This window comes from Vanacampus margaritifer, chromosome 9, assembly GCF_051991255.1.
Source record: "Vanacampus margaritifer isolate UIUO_Vmar chromosome 9, RoL_Vmar_1.0, whole genome shotgun sequence".
Lineage (NCBI taxonomy): Eukaryota > Metazoa > Chordata > Actinopteri > Syngnathiformes > Syngnathidae > Vanacampus > Vanacampus margaritifer.
The window spans coordinates 4,693,330-4,717,047 of record NC_135440.1 but is presented as its reverse complement, the minus strand read 5'-3'; the positions used below and the strand labels follow the sequence as shown (position 1 = coordinate 4,717,047).

At 38.7% G+C, this 23,718-nt stretch overlaps 1 protein-coding gene across 1 annotated transcript in view; it reads right to left on the bottom strand.

Annotated features, from left to right (window-relative positions):
* Positions 1 to 22,757, bottom strand: part of LOC144058412 (trafficking kinesin-binding protein 1-like) — a 44,389-nt gene extending 21,632 nt beyond the window's left edge. Inside the window, 3 exon segments of the mRNA XM_077576855.1 lie at positions 4,501 to 4,695; positions 11,876 to 12,249; positions 22,484 to 22,757. Coding sequence (XP_077432981.1) covers positions 4,501 to 4,695; positions 11,876 to 11,909 — 229 coding nt within the window. The 5' untranslated portion in view covers positions 11,910 to 12,249; positions 22,484 to 22,757.
* Between the last annotated feature and the right edge of the window lie 961 nt (positions 22,758 to 23,718).

Genomic DNA, 23,718 nt, shown 5'->3' with positions numbered 1-23,718 from the left:
ACCGAGATAAATATTGCTCCTTAGTTGAAATGTTTGGTGCATTCACAATTACTAGTAGCCTCAACTGAATATTATTAAGCAGAACACATTTAGGGATGGGGTGGGGTAGAGGAGGCTACAATACTTCCAGTTGTTATGTATCTTTTTACACAGACATACTGTGCATGCAACGTTGTGATTCTCCGTCAGCCTGCCTTCTTTAAAAAAATCAAAATCAAAATCATTGCATTGATCAATAAATTGATAAAAATACAATACTGTTGAGGAAAAAAAGGTAATAAAGTTGATTAGAAGTAGTTTATTACATAACGGAAGGAAATGAAACAATCTAGTGAGTGCAGAAGATACACAAATTGAACAATGTAAGAATATGACAAAGGGAGGACCAGAGATAACCACTACGATCACCAACCCACATTTGGTCAGTCACACAGGTCACATGACCAGGTACAGTCAATCAAGCACGTGGTTCTTCTATGCATAAATTTGTCGAATGATTAGAGCAAGGTTAAGTATAGTTTTACAGCCACACGACTGCACTTCTACACTATGTCACGATGTAAATGTTGGCACTAAGGGATATGTACATGTTTGATGCTAAACACAACAGTATGCCCACAGAGAGTCAATAGTTGCTCACAATGACTCAGCTGCCTCTATTAAGAAAACCAACAGTCTCAAATCAAATTCTGCTGCCCGTGGTAAATGTTAACGCAATATCCAGTCTTATGTAATAATCATAATACTACTTCAACCCGCCCCCCCCCCACCCGGAAAGTTTAATAGATAAACATTAATCCTGCTCTTTGCCTCTCCTCCCTTTATCATGCATATAAACCTCTAGAGGACGTGTGGTTATCAAACAGCCTTATAACACACATGCAGAAGGGGTTACACTGAGGTCATCCGTTCTGAATTAATCCCCTCTGTCTTAATATTAGAATTCAAAACAAAGGAAAGAGACCGTTGGCAATTACTCTATAGTTTACTACTCAACTCTAGTGCATTATCTGACACAAAGTATGTGATAAATTGTCACGTGTGAATTTACAATAACATCCGTCCTGCTTACAGTTTGCCAAGATGCCACATACAACACACAAGACTGTCTTACCATCAGTACACTCTTCATAGTACCAGTCCAATTCATAGTAGTCAGCCCTCACAAATCTCTGGCCCCGTCTCTTCATCCTCACTGCTCAGAGGCACAGTTGTATTGTGTTGTCTCCAATAGCTCCGATCTCTCCAACACCCCAGCATGCTCCGAGATGATCAGCTGTCACTGGGGTCTTATATACTTTAATATGGAATCCGTCTGTCAATAAAAGGTCTAGTTCTTCTATCCCAGAATAGTTTGTGGTAACTAGCTGGACTCGCTCCAATTTTTCGCAGGTCCTTTTGCTCCCACACTCATTAGCAGCTTGCTGTCAGGGTAGTGTGCTCCATATTGTTGCTGGTGACACATTAATGTGTTTCAGAAATCAGTGTTCACATCCTTTCATCTGTCTTTGCCTTTCTATCTAGTGAGTCCATCTTTTTGATCGTTATACAGTTTTTCCAGTCACTGGAGATGTGTCTGTATATTTTCTCATCCCCATCCATCAATGGTTTCCTGTTGATATATCGTCCAGTCTGCCTCATATCAGCATCTTGTCTTGAAATTAGTTAATACAGCATTACCACCTTCTCTTTTGCAGCATTCCCTGCTCAGTCCCAGCACTTGCTCTGCACGTGGACCACTGCATCTTTTACAGTGACTCAATAAATCCAAAGATGCAGACTGTGACAGAGCAAGCAGCAGCAGCAGTCACGGGTTTTGCAGCAGAAACGATGACACGGTGGAGTGGGCGGGGTGGGCCAATTCTAACAGCCAATGAGAGGGGGCATTGCCATCTTCATGCCTCCCACCGATGCTACGTCAGCATAGCTCTACCACCTACTCCCTCTCTCCCCTAACTTGCCCTTGTGAGTGGTTGCTATAGCAGCAGGCTGAGACTCTAAGGCCCATGGCTGAGCATCATGTAGAAGCAACGTGGAGCTGGAATAGATGACGTGGACTGCACATACTCAACAACCTAAATATATCATTACATAATAAGATTTAAATGAGTATTAATGTCATATTTTACAACATGACGGTACATGGCTATCTCTGCTCTTATCAGCTAACTTTCTAATATTGAACCACTACATACTCTATCATAACGTTACATTAATATTTGTCTACTCTACTGTTTGAATTTATATACACAAAGTATATACCCACATTAAATTATTCCTCCACAATCATTTCAGCTCTAGTACTGGAACTGTTGTATTTACTACACAGTGACTTAATATTGCGGCCAAGGAGAGTACATATGAAGCAGGGATGTCAAACATACGGCCGGATCAGGCCCACAAAGAGATTTAATCTAGCCTGCGAGATGATCTTGTAAAAAATAAATAAATTGTAGTGTCGGACCAATTTATCAGATGGCAAAAATCCCAACATATAAATTCGTAATTTCACAAGCAATCTTCAGATGAGCAATGCAACTTGTACACGGAATTGACCTGGATCGCATTATTTTACACACTGTTTGTTGAAGAAGAAAAAAAAAGCAAAGACCAACATAAATCAAAAATCCAAATACACATTCAGCTACAGGTAACACAAACACATATGACATGGATTAACGTCCTATAACTTCATTAACTGCACCACACAATGCATTCTGGGAACAATATACAGTACAGGCCAAAGGTTTGCACACACCATTTTATTCAATACATTTGCTTTATTTTCACGACTATGTACATTGTAGATTCTCACTGAAGGCATCAAAACTATGACAACTAACGAACACGTGGAGTTATGTACTTAACAAAAAAAGGACAGCAAAATTAAAATAAGTACATAAATAAATAGCCACCCTTTTCTCCAATCATTTTTTTTTTGCACGTTCTTGGTATTTTCTCGATGAGCTTCAAAAGGTAGTCTTTAAGAAGTTCCGAGAGGTAAGAATGCCAAGAGAATGCTAAAAAAGTAACCAGAGCAAAATATGTCTATTTTGAAGAATCTATCATATAAAACATGTCCTGTTAAGTAAATAACTCCACATCAGTTAATTCAGAGTTTCGATGCCTTCAGTGAGAACCTACAAAGTAACCAGTCATGAGAATAAAGCAAATGCATTGAATAAGAAAGTGCGTCCAAACTTTTGGCCTGTACTGTATATATGTAAAACGGGTAGATATAACACGCCTGGAACTCATACGGAGAAAGTGTTGCCACGTTACATTTGTGTAATTTCTTTGGAACAACATATTTACAGTTGAGCCCTGCTATTTAGAGTTAGCCCACAAATAGCTGTCTATAACTGACAGCAATTGTTTTTAAGTTACCGTATATAGTACATGACTTTACCGGTCCAGCCCACTTGGTAATTTTCCTCCATGTGGTCCCTAAACTAATATGAGTTTGAAACCACTGGTATAAAGTATTGACATATTTATTTGAAATCTTAATTTTTTACTGGATAAACGTGGTTTGTGGATGTTCGGTATTTATCAAGATATTTACTGGAAACTTATGAGTCATGACCTAGTGGCACTGACAACATGTGACATCCAATCCTTATCAGACAGCAGGTTGCATATTACAATTTGCATAATTTTGTAAGGCATACAATTCTGGATATGCTATATTGCTAGCTACAATCACTGGAAAAAATGATCAAATAAATGGAAGTTCAGGTGGCTGAGTAAAAGGATGAAAGATACTGACCATCAGTGCTCACGCAAAGTGACACTAGTGTGTTGACATCTGACCATTTGTTTGAAGGTATGAGGAGCATGACTCCAACAGGGGTGAAAAACAACCACTATGACTAGACATACAACAGTACAAAATATAAATTAATTTGTTAAATATAACCCAAAAAAATGTCAACTGTTCTCTCAGTCAGTCAGACAAAAACAAGAAACGTAAGGTCAATATGCCCATGCTAATATGTCTCGGAAAGATTGAGTTACTCCTCTGAGTAGATGCTATTTATACAATTGCTGAGCTAATTATAGAAGCAAATTTACACCAGAGTCACTGTTCAAGTAGACGTGGCCTAAAATAAATTATAAATGATGAAAACAATTTTTATATTTCCTGATGTGAATGGTATTTTGTGTGTGCATTGTGATTTATATAGAGGAAAATATATTGCCAATATCTAGAGAGAGAGAGAGAGACAAAGACAGAGAGTTAGGCATACAGAGGGCGAGGGAGTGAGCAGGAGAGAGATTGTTGTGGCAACAGTGAACGAGCAGTTGATAGTTCAAGTTCCAAGCAGCTAGTAAGTGAAGGTCAAAGTGAACCACAACTTCCTCATTTATGGACTTAAACTTTAAGATCTGCGCCTTTATGGAAAGTCTTAGCACATTTTACAGTGATCACCATGATAATCATGGAGTATAGAAAATGCATACACAGTACATAATACACGTGGAAAGAGAAGCACTTACAAAAGTACTTGAGTGTCTCCTCTATCTGTTCTGTAGTCAGGTCGAAGGAGGAGTTCGGGTCCACCAGAGGCGTGTGCAGCCAGTCATCTTGCTCGTAGCCGAAGATTGTGTCGGCCCTCAGCTTGTAGACTGGCAGCTGCTCCTCCAAAAGGCTAATAATCTCAAGTTCCGGCAAATCAGTATTGTTACACACATCTGGAAAGACACACACAAAGTCATTGTTTTTTCTTTTGTTTGTTTGTTGTTTGTTTTGGTGGGGGGAAAATGCATTGTAAATTTATATGCAGTATATTAAAAGCATGGTCATGGCACTGTGACGTCACATGGCACTTATTATAGTATTCCAATGCAATTACAGCAGAGGTGGGCATCGAGGGCCGCAGTCCTGCAGGTTTTGCGTGTTGCCCTTCTCCAACACAGCTGATATATGATCAGCTCATCAGCAAGCTCTGCATAAGCCTGATAACGATCCTGTTGATTGGAATCAGCTTGTGTTGGAAGTGAGAAACCTAAAAAACCTGCAGGACTCCGGCCCTCGAGGACCGAGATTGCCCACCTCTGAATTACAGTAACAATTCTGTGCAGTTACAAAAGACAGCATAGTACACCATCTAGTGGTAAAATGGGAAAATGATTGCATGAAGTGAATGCATTCTCTGAATGTTTTCATTCTCTTCATGCAATCATTTTCATTCTCAGTCAATGCTTACTTTTGATTTACTCCAGGTTTTTTAGAAACAGAGCACCCTTACAGTTTAATTCTTGTACTTACCTGAACTATTTTAACACATAATACCTATTTTAATAAGTATTAAATCACAGTATATAATTAGCATGAAAATATCTATTTTTTGGAAAGGCAAACAAACTGACAGCAATCATCCACAAAGCCTGTGGATTTATTTTGGGCTTCTGCACCCTCCATTTAAAATCATACAATGGTCTGATCTGATGCAGTGGGAAAAAAAGCCATACTGAGCTCTCAGTTATGTAGATCTGTTCACAAATCAGTTCACCGTGTTATTAAAAATATCACTACATGGGACCTGTTTAGCGGATCGTCACTGCTATGCCAGAGTTTCTTTTTGTGGGGCCCTGATAAAAAACTATAATGATCCAGTATAAATGGAGAGTACAGATTCTAATAAATAAGCTTTTGTTGTCCTACTGCTTTTGACAGTTTTTTTCCTGCTGTTATAGTGTCCTCATTTCTGTCTGTGTACATTACATACTCTTTAACAATGCAGTCATACAATTTGCTCATTCAGGCTGAAAGCCTGACTGTGTTCAAGAAACATACAAACATGCACACAGCAGCTCAATCCTTCAGCAAATACAACCAATAAGATTTTATCACAGTGTATTCAATTACAAAGCGCTGGCTACCCAAACAAACTATTTTAGGATTCGGAAATCCGAAATCATGAATGATGATCCCAAAATGTGGTTTGATGGCAAAATCTAATCTACACAACAATTTAAGAACCAAAACAAGACCAGTATCACAATGTCTATGCCGTTAACAATAAAAACAATGCCCTGTTTGCATTGGTACAAGTTATTAATTTCAGTACGTTTGCATGGTTTTATTGTGAGCATAGTTTGTGGTGGTGTAGGAACTGCACTGCATTATACTTTACTCTTAATGCTGCACTGCAGGTGTGAGAGGTTTATCATGATATATTTTTTAATTTATTTCTGTTTTAATTCTGCATTTGCCAATCATAGTAACTGATAGGGGAGATGTTGGGTGTCAAAAACTACCGAAGTAGCTAAAACCAATATATTAGAAACTGGTCTCAATAGAGCTCTTCTAAGACTATAAATGGGGGCAGCGTGTGGTAGAGTGGTCATCTTGCAACCCAGAGGTTGTGGGTTCGATCCCGGGGCCATTGTGACCACGTCAAAGTATCCTTGAGCAAAATACTGAAACCCCAGTTGCTCCTGATGCTGATGCAGAATGAGCAGTCGGATGTAAAGCGCTTTGAGAGCGTTTTAAGTGGAAAAGCGCTATGTAAATGATTTTACATGTACTGTAATATCAATGTTGATAATTCTTGCCACAGCTGTAATGTCAAAGTGGCCACTGTTATATAGCTTTTAAATTATGGTATGCTATGGTTTGGGTTACAGTAGCAGGCTGTTGTCTTTAGAATTATTTCATATTCCATGCATTTGAATCCCCTAGCGTGTATATTTCCATTTCCACATTGGTTTTGTGCAAAGATGGCTTCAAACAAAAAAATGGACAAATACAAATGTATTCATGAGCCAAAGAAGGTCAACTTGTAACGGTCTTTCAGTTTAAAGTACTTGTTTTGTTTTGTTTAAATGAATGAGGCTGAGATCTCCATTCAAAAATAGCTTCGCGAGCCGGTCGTGAAGTCAAGATCGCAATATTCCATCGATGGTGGTCCATATGAAATTGTAAATATGGTTCAGTATTGGCGCGACTTGCCACCCGTGAAATGTTATGCCAGAGCCACACACACTGCAGGTGTGCAAGTTTGGACAGTTCAAATGATCCTGCCTCCATTCTGCCTGTTGCAATGGAGGCTGTGTTGTACGATGCTAATTTTAATTTAATTTACGGTCATGGACCCCCATTCCCCCAAAAATAAATGAATAAAGGTAGATCACAAGAGGTTGGTTAATTGAAAAGTAGATCTTGGGGCAAAAAAGTTTGGGCACCCCTGCTGTAGGGTGATACCACATTAGTAGCAGTTTGCAGCTGCAGCAAGAAAAGAAAAGTTCAAGTTCAAATATAAGAATAGTCCACTGCCATTCACAGCAATGAACCAACAATGTAACATGTGAGTATTAGACATGGCAAAAATGACTTTGTCTGTCTGATAACTATACAAATAATGATGGACTTAAGCAGTTATTTTGTTCAGATGAAAACAATGTTTTATGCAGATATTAGAGAGTGTGCCAAACTCACTGTCTATTCATCAAAACGAGAAATAGGCAACTATGCTACATAAGAGTGAATTTTATTGCAGAATCACTGGGAAGAGAGGCGGAGAGTTAAAAAGAAAAAAGGGCTGGATTCAACCCCCACTGTATGTCTTGTCTGTAGAATATATTGTATAATACAGTCTGAGCCAAGTTTAAACGCCTTGAACAGTACAGCTCCTGTCAACATGGCTGGCTGCCCTCCATAAAACTCCAGAAAACTAAGCGACAACTTCCCCCATGTTTAGTACATTCATTACTGTTTAAGATGTTAAATATATTTGAACTTCTGGTATAATAACTAGCAGTCTAACTACCATGTTATGATACATATAGTAATCTTTATACAAAGGTTTTTAGGACTAAAAAGAGAGTAAACAAAATTAATGTCACAGCGACAGATAATCAGGAGACAGAGAAAAACAGTGACAACAATACAGTGAATGTGGGTAACTGTCCATATGTCAAACACGTAGCTCACCAGACAGCAATTCAAACAGCACAAAGACAACAATGTACTCACTCATGTTGCCTTAAGCCTGAACAAAAACCTTGAGCCCTCGACCTATCACATTTTCCACAAGTCCTGGACAGGGCAAGGACGCAAAAGACTCCACAGCAGGAGAAGAGAGAGAAAGAACATTGGGAGGGTGAGACAGGAAGTGCAAGGCAGAGGGTGCAAAAAAAGTCAGAGAACGGCACTGGTTGGAAGAGGCAAAGGAAGTTAAAGAGAGAGGGAGGAGTGAAGAGCTGAGCCAAACTGGTTCACGATGCCTCACATGCCAATGACGATAGCCACATAGACCGCCCCGCACTAACGCTGCCTTTCTGTCTCTCCCTCTCTCTCGCCCCCAACTGGATAGATTCTTTCTGCTCCTCGCACAAGCTACACACACTTCTCTCTCCAATGCACCACAAATGGAAGTACAATAGTAACAAAGATGGAGTATAAAGTTTACCAGGTTTGTGCTACTTAGTCCAGTCGAGTGCCTACCAAGCATTTGTATTTATTTCTATGCTTTTCTAACACTAATTTGCTTAATTTCAGCTACACATATATTAAAAGAAAAAAAAACTTCTGAATAGAAGTCAAAAGTATTATGCTACAAACAATTATTTTTCACAAAAATGGAGAGGAAAAAAATGAAATCATCAGAGTAATCTTAATCTTAAACGCACCTTACCCAAAATCCAAGAGACACTTAAATCTTGAAAATGCATAATTGAAACTGAGGCAATGTAAATTTGACATGCTAGGAAGGCACCGGCAGAGCCAGAGGCAGGCACTACATTTTAAAAGTAACCCTGCTTCCATATGCAGACATCTATGCTAACGTTTTTAGTCTAGAAGTGGGGAATTAATAACATTATAGAGTAATAAAATTAATTAACATTATTAAACCATTTGCCCCCAAAAACATATAAATGCGTTATATTTTAAATGTTTTAAGTGTCCTAAAGACGTATTTATACATTTTATGTTTTTTTTATGCTAGACCATAATGCAGCCCATCCTGCAAAGAACGGTTGGAAGAAATTGTAGTTATTACACAAACGGCCAGCAGGTGGCAGCAGAGCAACTGGTAAATCAGGGCCATGTTGAAAAAAAAAAAACTGAATTACTCACAATTCTAAATAGATTTGTGTATAACGATGAAACTTAGCTACATTCTAATGCTAATTGCAGCAAAACAGAAACAGATACAAATATACTTTCCCCCCCGATGAACGAAGAGACCTTATTCTTTCTTTTGGTAGGTTCCATGTTTTTATAGCAATAGAACACAATATTCTGTGGGCCTTGCAAAATCTGTCAAAATCCAGTAAAACAGCTGAGTGAAGGGGATTGCTTCGGTGAAAATGGCTGGGAGTGAATGTGTTAATTAATAAGATTAATTAATAACATTATTAAAATTAATAACATTATGTACTTGTAAATAAAGTAGTAGTAGGAATAACAATACTGTATTGATTTTTTCATAGGGACTGTGAGAAATGAAAAGGGTAGCAACTATGACTTGTTACTGAAACAAAACAAGACATCAAACAATAAGACAGAGAGTCAACCATTTGGCAGTATCGTCAGCAGTCATTTAAAGTAGAAAGAATGCAAAAACATCAGAACATCTACACATGTAGTCAGTTAATTTGAGACACTTTGAATTGCTGGTTACGGATCATGTGTAAGCTACTCAAGTATCTGCATTTTTGTTGGCTGGTTACTATGGAGAAACAAGCCCACAACCAAGCATGACCCACACCAAGGTAATATGAAATCCTATTCAATGTTTTTCACAAGACTGAGAGGAATTATTCACACAACACAAACATCTTCCCACTTATGAGCACCCAAACAAAAAACACTAAAGGAAAAAGAAGAACACTAAATACAGCACAAAAAAAAAACACAAGAGGGGGAAAATATACTAAATACAATATGAAAAATACAAAAATGATGTTTATTTTTTCTGACAAGTTAAGCTCGGCAAGATACCAGTAGATGGCAGCACTGCCCTTTGCTGAATTCCTTTGACTTGCACAGAAATTTACAGTAAAAATTATATGACTCATTTTCCTAATACTGTGATTATAAAAGTATTACTAGTAGCAGTAATAGTATCTCATTTAATCCATACATAACATAGCATTTTACATCACTCAACAAATGAAAACTCAAATAACATCTCCTGAAGAAAATATATTAGTACCGCCAGCAATTTACTCCAGTCACACCTCTGAGTGTGCATATTTACATGGTTTCTCGAGACTGCTAGAATGCTAACCAAAGCAACCATTGTCTTCACTGCATTTTTTTTTTATGCACTACATTTGAATGTATTTGCTAGGAATACACTGTAAATGGTCTGCTTTGTATATAGCGCTTCATCTATACCATATAAATGAAAGTATAACAATTTAAAACATTAAAAAACACACACAAGTCCGTCATTAAAAAAAAAAAAAAAACACATACAGACCGAAAAGGTGTAAGGTCACGCTTGATGCCCAAAGCACTTTACAAAGCCTCACATTCACCCATTCAGACACCAGCAGTCTGCGGACTGTAGGGGGTGTGAATTGCCTAGTACATGGCGATTCGATTCGTATCACGATTCATAGGTCACGATTTGATTAGATTAATCCCGATACAAATCTATAAATTGCTTATTGCGGGAAAAAAAATGTTTTTTACTCAAATTTAGAAAATACTAATCTGTAAACTTGTACATGTACACTGTAAGATTTGTATGAAAATGTAGTAATTTATCTTAAAATTTAGGCTTATAACAGGCACTGTATTTAACAAACAGGTTGCAGTCTGTTTCATGTTTGAACAGCACTGAAATAAAATGTTAAGGCTTAATGTTCCATTAATATAACATTCTTCCATGCTTAATTTCTGAATCCTAACCCCAAGTAAGACGTTTTGTTGAATATTCCCATAAAAAAATTATATTCGGCCATATATCGAATCGATTCGAGAATAGCGCGCTGCAATATCGCGATATATTGCCGAATCGATTTTTTGTAACACCCCTAGCGGACTGTGATAATGATTAGTGAGAGACTCGGTCTTGGAAACCCTAACTGAAGGGGAAGGAGTTGGCCTTGGTATGGCGCAAATGATGAGAGTCACTCCAAACCCCAATCAAAAACAATCAGCAAATTGTTTAACTTTTTTTCCCTCACTACAATGTGGAAAGCAATGGGCCAAAACATTGTGTTTACTGGGTGGATGATAAGAGACTTTGTTATTTCAAATAATAAGGGGAACTGACCTCATGGTCAAGGATGGAGCTCTTGGGAGGGCCTTTTCCTGTAGGCTGTGTGCATTAGCAAACCTTCACAGTCCAAATTCCTAATAAACTTATTCTTAGATTCTGTCTATGTGCTTGTATTGTCTGCTCCATGCTGATCTGTTGGGATCTGGACTGCAATCACAGAACTGGTTCACACTTCACAGCCCTCTATTTTTTTTTTAGGTGTTTAGCTGAGGGCTTCGAATCAATATCCATTACCATGTCCTAACAACAAATACTGTGTGATGTGCCTATTTAGACTGTTGAAACAAAGAGTGCTAAATCTAGAATTTGGCAGGCTAAGGTCCCCTGGAGTGCCTCTGCTAACAGGATGTGACATTATGATAGGGTCCCACTGTGGGACACTTTCTCACAGCATATGCTTCTCAGCTTTCAAAAATCCACAATCACAGGCGGCAGGCTGGTTAACACTTAAAATAACTTGGATGTTCAGCTTCAATAATAAACTGATGCAGCTAAATGGACCTTTGGAAAGGAAACACTTTTGACTATTAAAACATATATTAATGCATCACTTGATGATTTAGTGATGCTAAATGGACTGCAGTATGTTGGGTCCGCCATAGAAGTGCAATAAAACAAGCATGCAATATTACCAGTAATGGTCTCTGCATCTCTGTAGGTGACCATGAACCCATTGAGTGAAGCCTGCAGCCGTGAGTCACTGACATATTCTTCTTCTTCTTTCTCCTCTTCCTCGTTGGCCAAATTAATTCCTGGGTTGGGAAGGTGAGCTATATGCTGAGACAGTTTTTCTGGGGATGGGGTGCAGGTATAGGACCAGGTGAGGGGAGGAAGAGTCTTCAGGTCCAGCTTGGCACTGAGCAGCTACCACAATGAGGAAGGACCAGCCATGGGCAAGCTCAAGCAGCACAAAGGTTAAGCTATCTTTGATTTAGACTGACTTGACATTAAAACTAGTGCAGCCACAACTACAGACATGAAAGTCCAACGATCGTTGCCTGTACACCTGAAAGAGAAGAAAGAACAAAGGAGAGAGAGAGAGGGGGGTTGTTAACTTCCATTTTAGATTATAATGTGAATATGGCAAACTATTTTCACCAGTGAAACAGAGTATTTCTTTCAATTTAATTATAACTGTTTTGATTTGTTATAACTATTTAGAATTGGACAAAATTGCTTTGATCTACTCAGTATAGTTTTGATGTGACAATTCAAATGTTTAAAGGGTAAGTCTCCTACAGGACAGATGAGATGGGGGGAGGTGAATGTGTGTTAATTAGACCCTTCGTTCTGAAAGGCTGAAAACTCTCACCAGCCATGGGCAAGCTCAAGCAGCGCAAATGCTAAGCTAACTTTGATTTAGACTGACTTGACATTAAAACTAGTGCAGCCATGACTACAGACATGAAAGTCCAACGATTGTTGCCTGTAAATCTGAAAGAGAAGAAATGACAAAGGACAGAGAGAGAGAGAGAGAGAGAGAGAGAGAGAGAAGGGGGTTTTTAACTTCCATTTTAGATTATAATGTGAAAATGGCAAACTATCTTCACTTGGGTAAATACCTCAATAACTATAAATTCAAGCTCACAGTCACTGATGATGTGGTTGCCCGTGTGACTTCTATGCAAGTGTTGGTTCAGTTCCTACACAGTGGTGGTGTGAATGTGATGTAAAAGGTTGTCTGCCTCTATATACAGTATGGTATGTGCCAGTGATTGACAGTCAATCAGTCCAGGTTATAGTCTGCCATTTTCCCAGCATCAACTGGAATAAGCTTCAGCTCCTTGTGACCCTAAAACAGGTAAAGTGAAAATGGTCGGATCGAAAATGGCATGCCCATAGATTGCCATAATGTATCCTTCGGGACATGGTTCTGTGTGTGAATATCACCTTAACTTTTGTTGGATAAAAACACTGACAAGGAATTTAGGACATATGGTCATGCAATGTTCCTAAGTTATGATGACAACCCGCATCTGGGCCAAAAACAGAAATTCCACTGATCAAGTAAAAACAACAAACAACTGTAGTGGTAAATGGCTTTTGTTTTTAAAATGAACAAAAAGTTAACACCACAGTTGGGGAGGAATCATAACCAACTGCTGTACGTATAAGGGATATCAAGTTTCTGTTGTGTAAAGTAAGAGAAGGACTGCTAAACTCCATTGCTTACTCAAAGGACTTTCTGAATGTTGTTGGTTAATCATTTACTTCAGATGAATATTACATTAGTCTTCTATAGCTAAGGTCAACTAGAGAGAGACTTTCACACAACTCTGTAGCCTGACAGTTATACTGACATGAAGTACTGAGCTACCCCATGGACAACAAACACAAAAACAGAACAGATGTATTCACAAACATCTAACAACAAGCAATACTATGCAGTAGAGAACGATAAATCTAATTTTAAAAAAACAACAACAACAACAACAACAAACTAAACCAACTGGTCAGCTGGGAAGTTACGTTCACGCAGAGCTTCATGGTACTAATTCTGCATTCAACACTATTGCTTTCCACATTTCACTGGCTAAAAGCAAGAGTTCAGAATATTCAAAGAGGTAATAACCTTTCACTCAACTGCACTCCTAAAAATAGTGTTGCAACACTCAAGACAAGTCTTTTGAAGGTCTTTGTCTAGGACTTGACTCCCCAAAGTCTTGGTCTTGTCGCGGTTTGGCCAGACACATAATTTTCTGTTGAGACCGGTCAAGACCAGCACAGATCTGCTCTTCTTCAACTTCAACAATGTGATACCAAAGAGAAATACTTGGTATAACAACAAACACCTTCAGTTCATGTGTTACTAACTGGCCTCCACCACCCCCGTATGGACTGTAACCTTTGCGGTGATACAACTGACGGTTTTTAGTACAGGAAGCATTATGAGACCCCACCGTGCACGTTTAGGTCACAAAATGCTGCAGTTTATTAGGTTTCTGAAATGTAACCAAATTTTTTCTTCCATCTTAATTTTTAACTCTTTCACTGCCATTGACGTTTATAGACGTCAAGTAAAAACCTACGGAGCACTGCCAATGACGTCTAAAGACGTCATCTAATTTTTTTAAAATATATATTTTTTGAAACGGGTGCGGGCAAGGCTTCCGGAGCTGTGGTGTAAGTTTCCAGCCGGTCTGTTGTGCCTAATGACTATTTTGGGCCCCTAGAGGGCAGCGATGACTCTCTTTTGACAAGATCGGGTGGGCGTCAGTAGAGGCGGAGCTAGAGCGTCGAGCAGGAGATGAGAATGGAAGACAAAGGAAAAATGGCGGCCGGTCGCGAGGAGCTCACACCCGAGCCGTTTTTTTCAAAGACCAAAAGCATCGCTGAAAGAGCACATTGTTGACGACGATGATCATCATCGATGATGAAGATGAGGGTGGTGACTCCGTGGTTGGGAAGCATTGACACGGCAGTAGAAGACGTTAGATGGAGCTAGATGGAGGAGGGAACGGGCAATGGCGAGCGTTTGCAAGCAGCTCTACACTTACAAGACGAAAGGCATCGACCAACGCTAAAATAGTACATTGATGACGACGATGATCATCATCGATGATGATGAAGGTGAATCCGAGCTTGACGGCGAAATTGGAACCGCTGACGCGGCGGCTATGACGGTGTCGTAACGCGGAGCGCAACCGAGCACGCACAGGCGGACGTTCGATCGGACGACGGAGAGTGCCCCGAGTCCAATGCATATTCATCGGAGGAAGTGTGTACAGTCTGCTACTTGCTTTTTATTCCCCGGAAAAAAAGACCGTCAAGAAAGTGTAACGTTTGCAAGTTAGTAACGTTTGTAAGTGAAAGTAAACTGTTGTGCGAGTCCTGGCGTCTCCTTGCACGCAGGAGAGCGTTACAAAAGGAAAAACTGTATTTGAAACATCCACATAATTGTAAGTAGTACCACAGTTGCACACATTGGTAAATAGTTTGCGAAATTGTTTTGTCAAATTGTTACACTGTTGAATGGAAATAAACGTATTTTGCAATCAAAAAACACTTTTTCATTGTTGGTGAAAGCGTTTTACAGAAGTAAAGCACTATTTAGGTGTTTGTGGCATCATTCATGGACAAAAAGAAGTGTACAATTCACTAGAGTGCATGAAATAACATCGTTTCACAAAAAGCTATTTTTCTCCGTTTTTTGTTTCAAAACAGAGAATTTCGGTGAAAGTAACCATTTTCTATTGTTGATTACTGAAGAACGGAATAAGGTAGAAACAAACTTTTTTCTGATGAAAGCTGAGAGTCCAATCTTTCATTTGGTAGTATGTGTGTTTCCATAGTCCAAACACAACATTTTCTGTGGACCTTGAAAGATCACTCAAAAAGCTTAAATCGGCTGGCAGTGGGGACAACCCGTTTCTGAAAACGTCTGGCAGTGAAAGAGTTAAATACAAACAGTGATTTTTTTTGTTGTTGTTGTTGCAAGACTTAAGTTGAAAAAAAAAAATTAAGATTTGAGATTTTTGCACGTTTTGCCTTGAAAGAATTAGACAATGCTTGTTAAAGCCTGGCGCACACGATGCACCATCGGCGCTGCCCCATCAGTTGGCATAACTACTTAAAGTTGCGTTGAACACGTGTTTGGGATCATGTGACCAAGGCGACCTCTGAGCCTGAAGAGATATTGCGGTATGTTTTGCTACTATGCCGAAAAGCACGACAAATGAAGGCTGCTTTTCATGAAATATGGTGTAAGCCCCACATTAGAGCCTCCAAAATGTCCTCACTAGGACGTTGCTATATTTGGTGTAGAAAGAGAGCATGCGCCGTGGTATAGTAGCAGTGTGCCGTTGGCTCCTGTGCCGCACACACGTAGAGCCAAAGGCACCAGATGATCAAACATGTTTGATACTCGACGCCGACGCGCACACAAGGCGTGGATGGCGTCTTGGTCTTGACTTGGTCGGGACTCTCAAAAGTCTTGGTCTTTGTGATATCTGGTTTCAGACTAGTCTTGGTCTTAGTGGTCTTGAATTAAATTAATAAATTGACCTAATATACGAGCACATCACTCTTATTTAATGTGTAATGCAGTTGGTCCAATTAGAGTTGCCGTAGCGTAATGTCATCGGCCAGTGGAGATCTTCGCCCAGAAGAGGAAAGACTAGCATTTGCAAGCCGATTAGTCATCTCCATTTTACACACTGCAATTGATGGCACATCAATTGAAACCATGTCTACAAACTAGCTTAATGACTCTTACTTCTTCACAATTATAAAACCTACATTTTACTTAGATATGTTCCTGCTTGTATTTTTCATGTTTGGAATCTTATTTCATGAAACCATGAAGTAATTGGTCTCATAAACAATGACTTTGGAAGCATGTTATGCAGTGCACTTTCTCTACAACTAGGTGTCAGTAATATGCAACACGTAGAGTTTCATGTGAGCCTGACATTAAGTTTAGGTTTGAAAAAAAAGTGGGCCTTCCGTTAATATTGATCAATCAGTCCGTCAGTGACGGATGTCATGGCGGACACCCATTTCGCTGAGGGAATGATGAATGACGAATTAACATTACAATGCCGTTCAGCTTGAAATATTGACGGATTGATGATGACGGAAGGGTGTCCTGACTCCTGACGATTGTAGAATGATGGATGCTAAAAATGTATTGACGCGCCCAACTCTGTCAGTGCCCATAGTTGTAACACATCAGCCATGTTAGAGAACTATGACAGTCAATATGTCAATTCACAGCACATGTCACTATCAAGCATTTTAGCAGGACCTCGCATTGCTTTTGGGAAAACCAACCAAACGCCCCCCATAAACACATACATACCAACTACCCCACTTTGAATATCAGAGGCCCAGAATTCTGCTGCCTTTCGGAAAATATGTCGCCACTCCATTAACTACCTTGAATCTGTGGCAAACCAAATGTGGAGTACACCATAAACACTTTCCTTTGAATGTTTGCAATATAGACTGTAAGAAGTAAATTACTGACAGAGGATTGAATAATCAAATTCTCTCCAAGAAACGGTGTAGAAACACAGCTTCTGTTCATCCTCAAGAACAAAGAACAGCTACTTTATAACATACCCATGGTGAGCAACATCAACATACAATCAATTACCCTTCCATTCATTGGGGAGAGATCCAGCTTTAGCAGAAAACAGACTTTACCAGAGTCCATTATGGTATTATGGAGCTGAAATCTGAATGATCTATACTATGTGATTAATTTGAGTTTTCCCCTCGAAATAGTAACCACCTCCCACCACCCCCCCTCGATTGTATATGTTTTTTTGTTTGTTTTTTGCTCAAATATAAATAAATAAATAAATACATACATTTCATACTCCAGAAATAACGGTAATAAAATAACTGATGATATTAAGTTGCTAAAAGTCTAATCTTTTGTTGTTGTTTTTTTAAATGTTCAGTTCCCCTCACAAGTCCATGTTTTATACGTTTTTTGCGCAAAGTTTTAAATGCAGAACTAGTTAGGATTGCAGAAAGATCAGCCACTTTAATGATCAATGAATGCAATCAATGGTCCAATGCTCTCTGTCTGAGTGGTGATCAATCATTTACAACCACAACTGCTACTCTGGAAAATGGGACATGGGTAGTGATGTTTGGATTTGTATGTACAGTAATTCCCATTTATTATTGAGGTTACTTTCCAGAATACCCCCACAAACAACAAAATCCACAAAGTGTTTTTTTTTCTTCTTCTTTTGTTTTGTTTTGAAGACATTTTAATGTCTCCATTTGTCATTCTGTCTTGCAAACTAGACTGGAGTAGATCATGATGATTCTTTGTCAATCATCAAATCAATGTCAAATGTCAATCAAATAATTGTCAATCAAATCATGTTGAATCAAAAATCATTCTGGATCAAAAATCGAATCGCATTGTGAGACAGTCAAAGATTCCCACCCCCTAATGGACGCTGCAATTAATTAATGTTTTCACAGAATTACTCCAATTTCCTTGTTGAATGAAGAACAGCGAGAGGCGTTTGTTCATTTTTAACTAGTATAGATGTTCATCCTTTTTTTTTTAACCTACGACAACAATGACAACGACATTTTCATTTGTTGCCGTGATTGGTCAAAATAAAAGTTTGGCTTCCGTGCTCAAGTTGCGCATTTCTCAATCAGCTTTAAGTAATGAACTGAATGCCCCGCCTTTCCGGACAAAATCACATTGGAGCGGTGCCAGATTGATATTGTGGAGAACTCCCTTTTGAGTGAATTACAATTATCAATGACTAAGTTTACATGCAGGCAATAACCCTTTTTTAAAACACGAATATTGGCAATATTCGGGTTTTGTAAGGTCATATAAACACGTGCAATAACCTGAATATGCTCTTATTGGGTTTTTTAAAAACCCCAATAAGATTCCTGGGTTACTCCTTTCATGACTGGAATTATTGCTCATATAAACGCATTCGGAATACCTCGATCGATCGGGACAATGTTTTTCGCTGTGCGCATGCTCGCTATTTTCTTATTCATCTTCTTCTTCGCTTATTTAATTTGCAAGGAATCTTGGTCTATGTAGTCACGACTTGTATGCGCAGCTCTGTCTTGCTTGTTAGAGGAGGCTCCCTTGAATACATTGCTTTCTCCGCTGCGTTTTCACGATATTTTGTGTCTCTACAGCGAAAACACCACAGTTTGTGCCTATATACACATACAGTAAATACAAGTATATATGTCTGTGCTTCTGATGTGTAACCTACCGGAAATACTCAGGCCGATGTCAACAAACATGACACTCACAGCAAAGAACCACACTTCTGGAGCGAGAAGGAAACCGACTACTTTATTTAGCAAGGGGAGTGACATAAATATAATGTATTTTATTGAACATATAGCAAGTTAAAAGCGGAAATGACGTTATTTACGTAATTTGCATGTCGTGGTCCGAACGGGTTATTCCAATCGAGCACAAATGAGCATGTCAACGGGAGTAACTCTTTCCGCCACACATGTAAATGTGTTACTTCGATTGTTTTAGAAACTGGAATTCTGACCTTAACCTGAATATTGTCTGCATGTAAACGTACTCAATCTTGTTATTGCCAGGTTAGACGGGCAGTGCTCCTCCCCTTTTAATTTTACTCAAGGAGGGGCACCGGTTTAGAAAAAAAAATACTATTATTCATCACTTTACTTTCTGCGCATTACATATTTATTTGAAATTGAACATTTGGTGACTTTTCCACATTGACTAATACTATTGTTAAGGATAGCTTCTTACTTGCTAGTTCAATGTTTTTTTTTTTTTAAGACAGGTTCTGCATTTAGCTCACAATGTTATCAAAAGCATCCCCACACACATAATTTGGTACAAATTACTCGTCCACTATCTTTAATCCAATAGGATGTTATTTTAAATAGTCGAAATGGTTTATACAAGAGATAAGAATTTCAACTACGGGAGTAATGTGCCTCTGCTAGTTACAAGTGTAAAAGCTGATGAAGCTTTATCCAGCTAATTATCCTCAGCAACAGCCTTGCGTTTAGCCATTTACGACTGAATGGGACACCATGCATGTTGTATGTGTCATTGATTTTATTGTGTCATTGGACTTGATCAAATAATAATGATAATATTGACATTCATTCTTGAACAAAAGTTGCTGATTTAAGAAAACTCAGATTTCATGGGTGCAAAAGTATGTGAACCTCTCACTTAATCGGACATTGCACCTCCTTTTGCAATGAGAACTTCATCCAAACACTTTCTTCATTGAATTATCAGTCTTGTACATCTACTTTTGGGGATTTTTTGCCACTCCTCCTTGCAAAATGCAGGCAGTTGAGAAGTTGGATGGGCGTCTAGCATAAACTGCCCGCTTCAGGTAATCGCCACAGTATTTTAACAGAATTTAAGTCAGGATTTTAACTGGGCACATCTAGAACATGAATCTTGTTGTTCTTCAGCCATTCCTTGGTTGTATTGCTGGAATGCTTTGGATTATTGTCATGTTGCATGATCCATCGTCTACCAGGCTGTAACTTCACAACGAACGGCTTCAGGTTATGATCCAGGATTTCACAATATTCCTCTGAATTCATGATTCCCTGGATTATGTGGAGTTAGTTGTCCAGGTCCTGAGGATGAAAAGCCAGCCCATAATTTAACATTCTCACCACCATGCTTCACTCTAGGGTGAAGGTTATTTTGCTAGTATGCAGTGTTGACTTTTCCCCAAATATTACTGTTTTAGTTGTGACCAAACAGTTCAATTTTGGACTCATCTGTCCACAGAAGGGACTTCTAAAAACCTACAGTGTTGTCCAGGTACTCGCTGGCAAAGATGAGATGGGCAGCTTTGAACTTTTTTGTGAGCAGAGGCTTCTACCTAGCAAGCCTTCCATGAAAGCCTTGTCGATTGACTTTTCTTCGGATTGCTGAAGCATGCACGTGTCCCAGGTGCAGCAAAAGAGGTCTGCAAATCCCTTGATGTGATGTTCGAGTTGGCGTTTTACCTGAATTATCATTTTTTTGTGGTTCTTGCTGACATTTTAGAAGGTCGTCCACTTCTAGGCTGGATTGTAGTAATTTTCAGTGTTTTCTAGTTGCAAATGATCTGGTTCACAGTGGAACGATGAAGCTCATTTTTTAAAAGATGACCTTATAGCTTTCCCCAGACAGATGTGATGTCACTACCCACTTTCTGAGGGCCCCTGAGATTTCTCTTCCTCTCAGCATGACTAACCTGTATGGGTTCACCTGAGTAAGACTAAAATGACGTGGTTATGTCTCAGTTTTAGTCAGTGATGCACAATTTCTTTGCTAAACCTCTCATTTCATTGGTCCAGTTCAGTAGTTAGTTTAGCTATCAATTTGTCCTACCTGACCTGAATTTGTCCTACTTGACTGCTTGTTTTAAGCAATGAGTTCAGGGTTCACTTATTTTTGCACCAATGTGAATTGACCAAAAACTCTTTTTAATTAAATTTTGACTACACAATTGATTAAAAAAATGCATTGAATTGATAAACCTAATCAGACACACATGGTCTTGTTTAATTATCTCCACGAGAAGTTGATCAAATACGACACAGAGCAGATACCGGTACACTGACTTGTATGCAAACGATCAGAAAATCCCATGATGAGTCAGAGGAAGCTTCCAAAATAACTCAAATTGCCTCATGCACATGGAGCCTCAATTCCATGTTGTGAGATAATAAATATGATTACAGCCAGTAAAAATGTTATGAGACAACTGACACAATTTTTCTTAGTGTGTAGATTACCTACATTTGGTAATTTGGTTCCAGTTGCAGTGTAAAACAGGACCAGCCATAATCCATTTTGTGTTGCAGTCTTGTTAACACAAACCATTACATGCTTAGTCTTGCCGTTCCTCATGTGGTTTGTCAGTTAGACTATTGTGTTGCAACACAATTATCTACAAATCCGTTAGCTTTCTTATCAGTGGTCACATGCAGTATTTAACATACTCACAAGATAATTCTCCTTGCATATTGGCTGCCATGACCTAAATGCAGTTAACCCTTGACTAGCAGCATATTTGCTTTCTTGTACTCTTATTGCTACTCAAAACTGAGATGATAGTGAGCAGATGCTCCATGGATCATGTGATATTGACAGCAAACAAAGTGAACCCTCATTTAGCTTCTGGGCGGTCCAATTACGACGCTCTCACATTCTAGTACTTCAGAATTGCTAAGGTCATTCCATCCTTAAAACCTTTCAAAGTACAAACCATTTAGATATTTCACATCTAAATCAGTCCTTTGCACTAGTGTTGACATTTAAATTGGATAAAACTACATGAAGTAAAATATACATTTCCCACATAATGTTTATTTTAAAAAATAAAAATAAAAAATAAGATAGTTAAAGTAATTTATCGATCTAATATGTTGTCGTGTGTCTGACAACCTCAGCTGAAATTCAAAGTGTAACCTTCAGCAATAGAAAACTGCACGGCACACGTTTCAAAACTTTTCACTAGGGCCAGCTGAGGATGTTTGTCATATAAAAAGTAAAACATCAAACTGCCACAACATATCAGATTACAAAAAAAAACTAACTTAAAAAAAATGCAATATAGGCTACAGTAAAGTTACTCATTCAGTGAATGGCCTGTACATCGCCGTTATCTCTCTGTAACCGAAAGAGACTAAATGTGGCATTTTGAATTTTGCACCTGCTCAACTTTCAGCAAACTATGCACAAACTTCACAGGAAATCATTCATTGACACACACGCGATTTCTTACCGTTTTGGGAAGACGGCACAGATAACGACGCTATTTAATCCCTTTCCTCTTTTTGGTCACCGAAGTTTGGCAGCGTGAAATTCTTTTGAGGAAGCAGCACGGAGAAATAAAGATAACGCAGTGACTTTCGAGACACAGCGAGAGTAACCTCTCTAACTACAGATGTGCAGTTCAACACGAATAACTAAATTCCTTTTTGCCTGAGTAAAATTTGAGTAAACTTTAGTCTGCTCCCAGTCTGTCTGCCGTCATCGTAATTGTTAAATGACAACAAAGCAAAGCAGCAAATTTGTGTCAAGTTGCAGTACCAAGTGATAACGCTGACTTCTTTTTAATGTTTTCAAAATAAAATACACGGAAAAACAATTATTAAAATGTATGTTACTTTATGCATTTTTTTATGTATTATGTATGTACAGCATACTCCTAACAGTTTCAGATGTAAAGATGTTTATAAAGCATTCCGTATTAAAATATGGTAGCTCAAAAATATGATGTGCTACAACAAAAGGCAATTGCTACTTCCGGGATGGTGGTGAGCAGATAAGTTTTGTTTTTGTTTTGTTTGAGTGGCGTTTCATACAATGTTAGTGATGCGTGTGAAACATTTGTTTGTAGACGTGGTTTAAACGAACGTTTCTCTTCTTTTTTGTAAACATACATACATCAGCAAACTGCAGAGGTGGCAAAATTTACTCTCACTGCCAAGAGTACCAAAAACTATGGTCAAAATTGTTTTCAGGGTGTTCTGAATAATCTCGGACAACAGCCTATATTGGTTCAGGCTAATATTGGGCGATTCCAGACAATTTGGATTTGATGTGGTACCGATTGGGATATTTAATCCTTTGGGCGATTCCATTTTTTTGTAACCCAACAAATCACATCATAATAACTGACCATTTTTACTCGTATAGTTCCGATACCACTTTTTGGCTTCCGATACCGGCTGTGCCGTATCGGCCGATGCCAAACCATACCGATACCATGCCGTTTACTTTTACAATGTAATGTTAGTTTTCAGGAAGAGCAGCATGTAGTAAGTTATTATAATAATTGTGGAAGCGACAAATGCCCTTTTTTCTTTATTTATTAGGACACATTGAAAATTTCAATCTTACACCCTAACTCTATTCTGAAAGTGTGTGTGTTCTGAAGGGCAGGTCGGGCTTCCTTTCTTTGAATTTATTAACATTTGCTGTCAAATCCATTCAAATCCGCCGTCAGCCCACAAC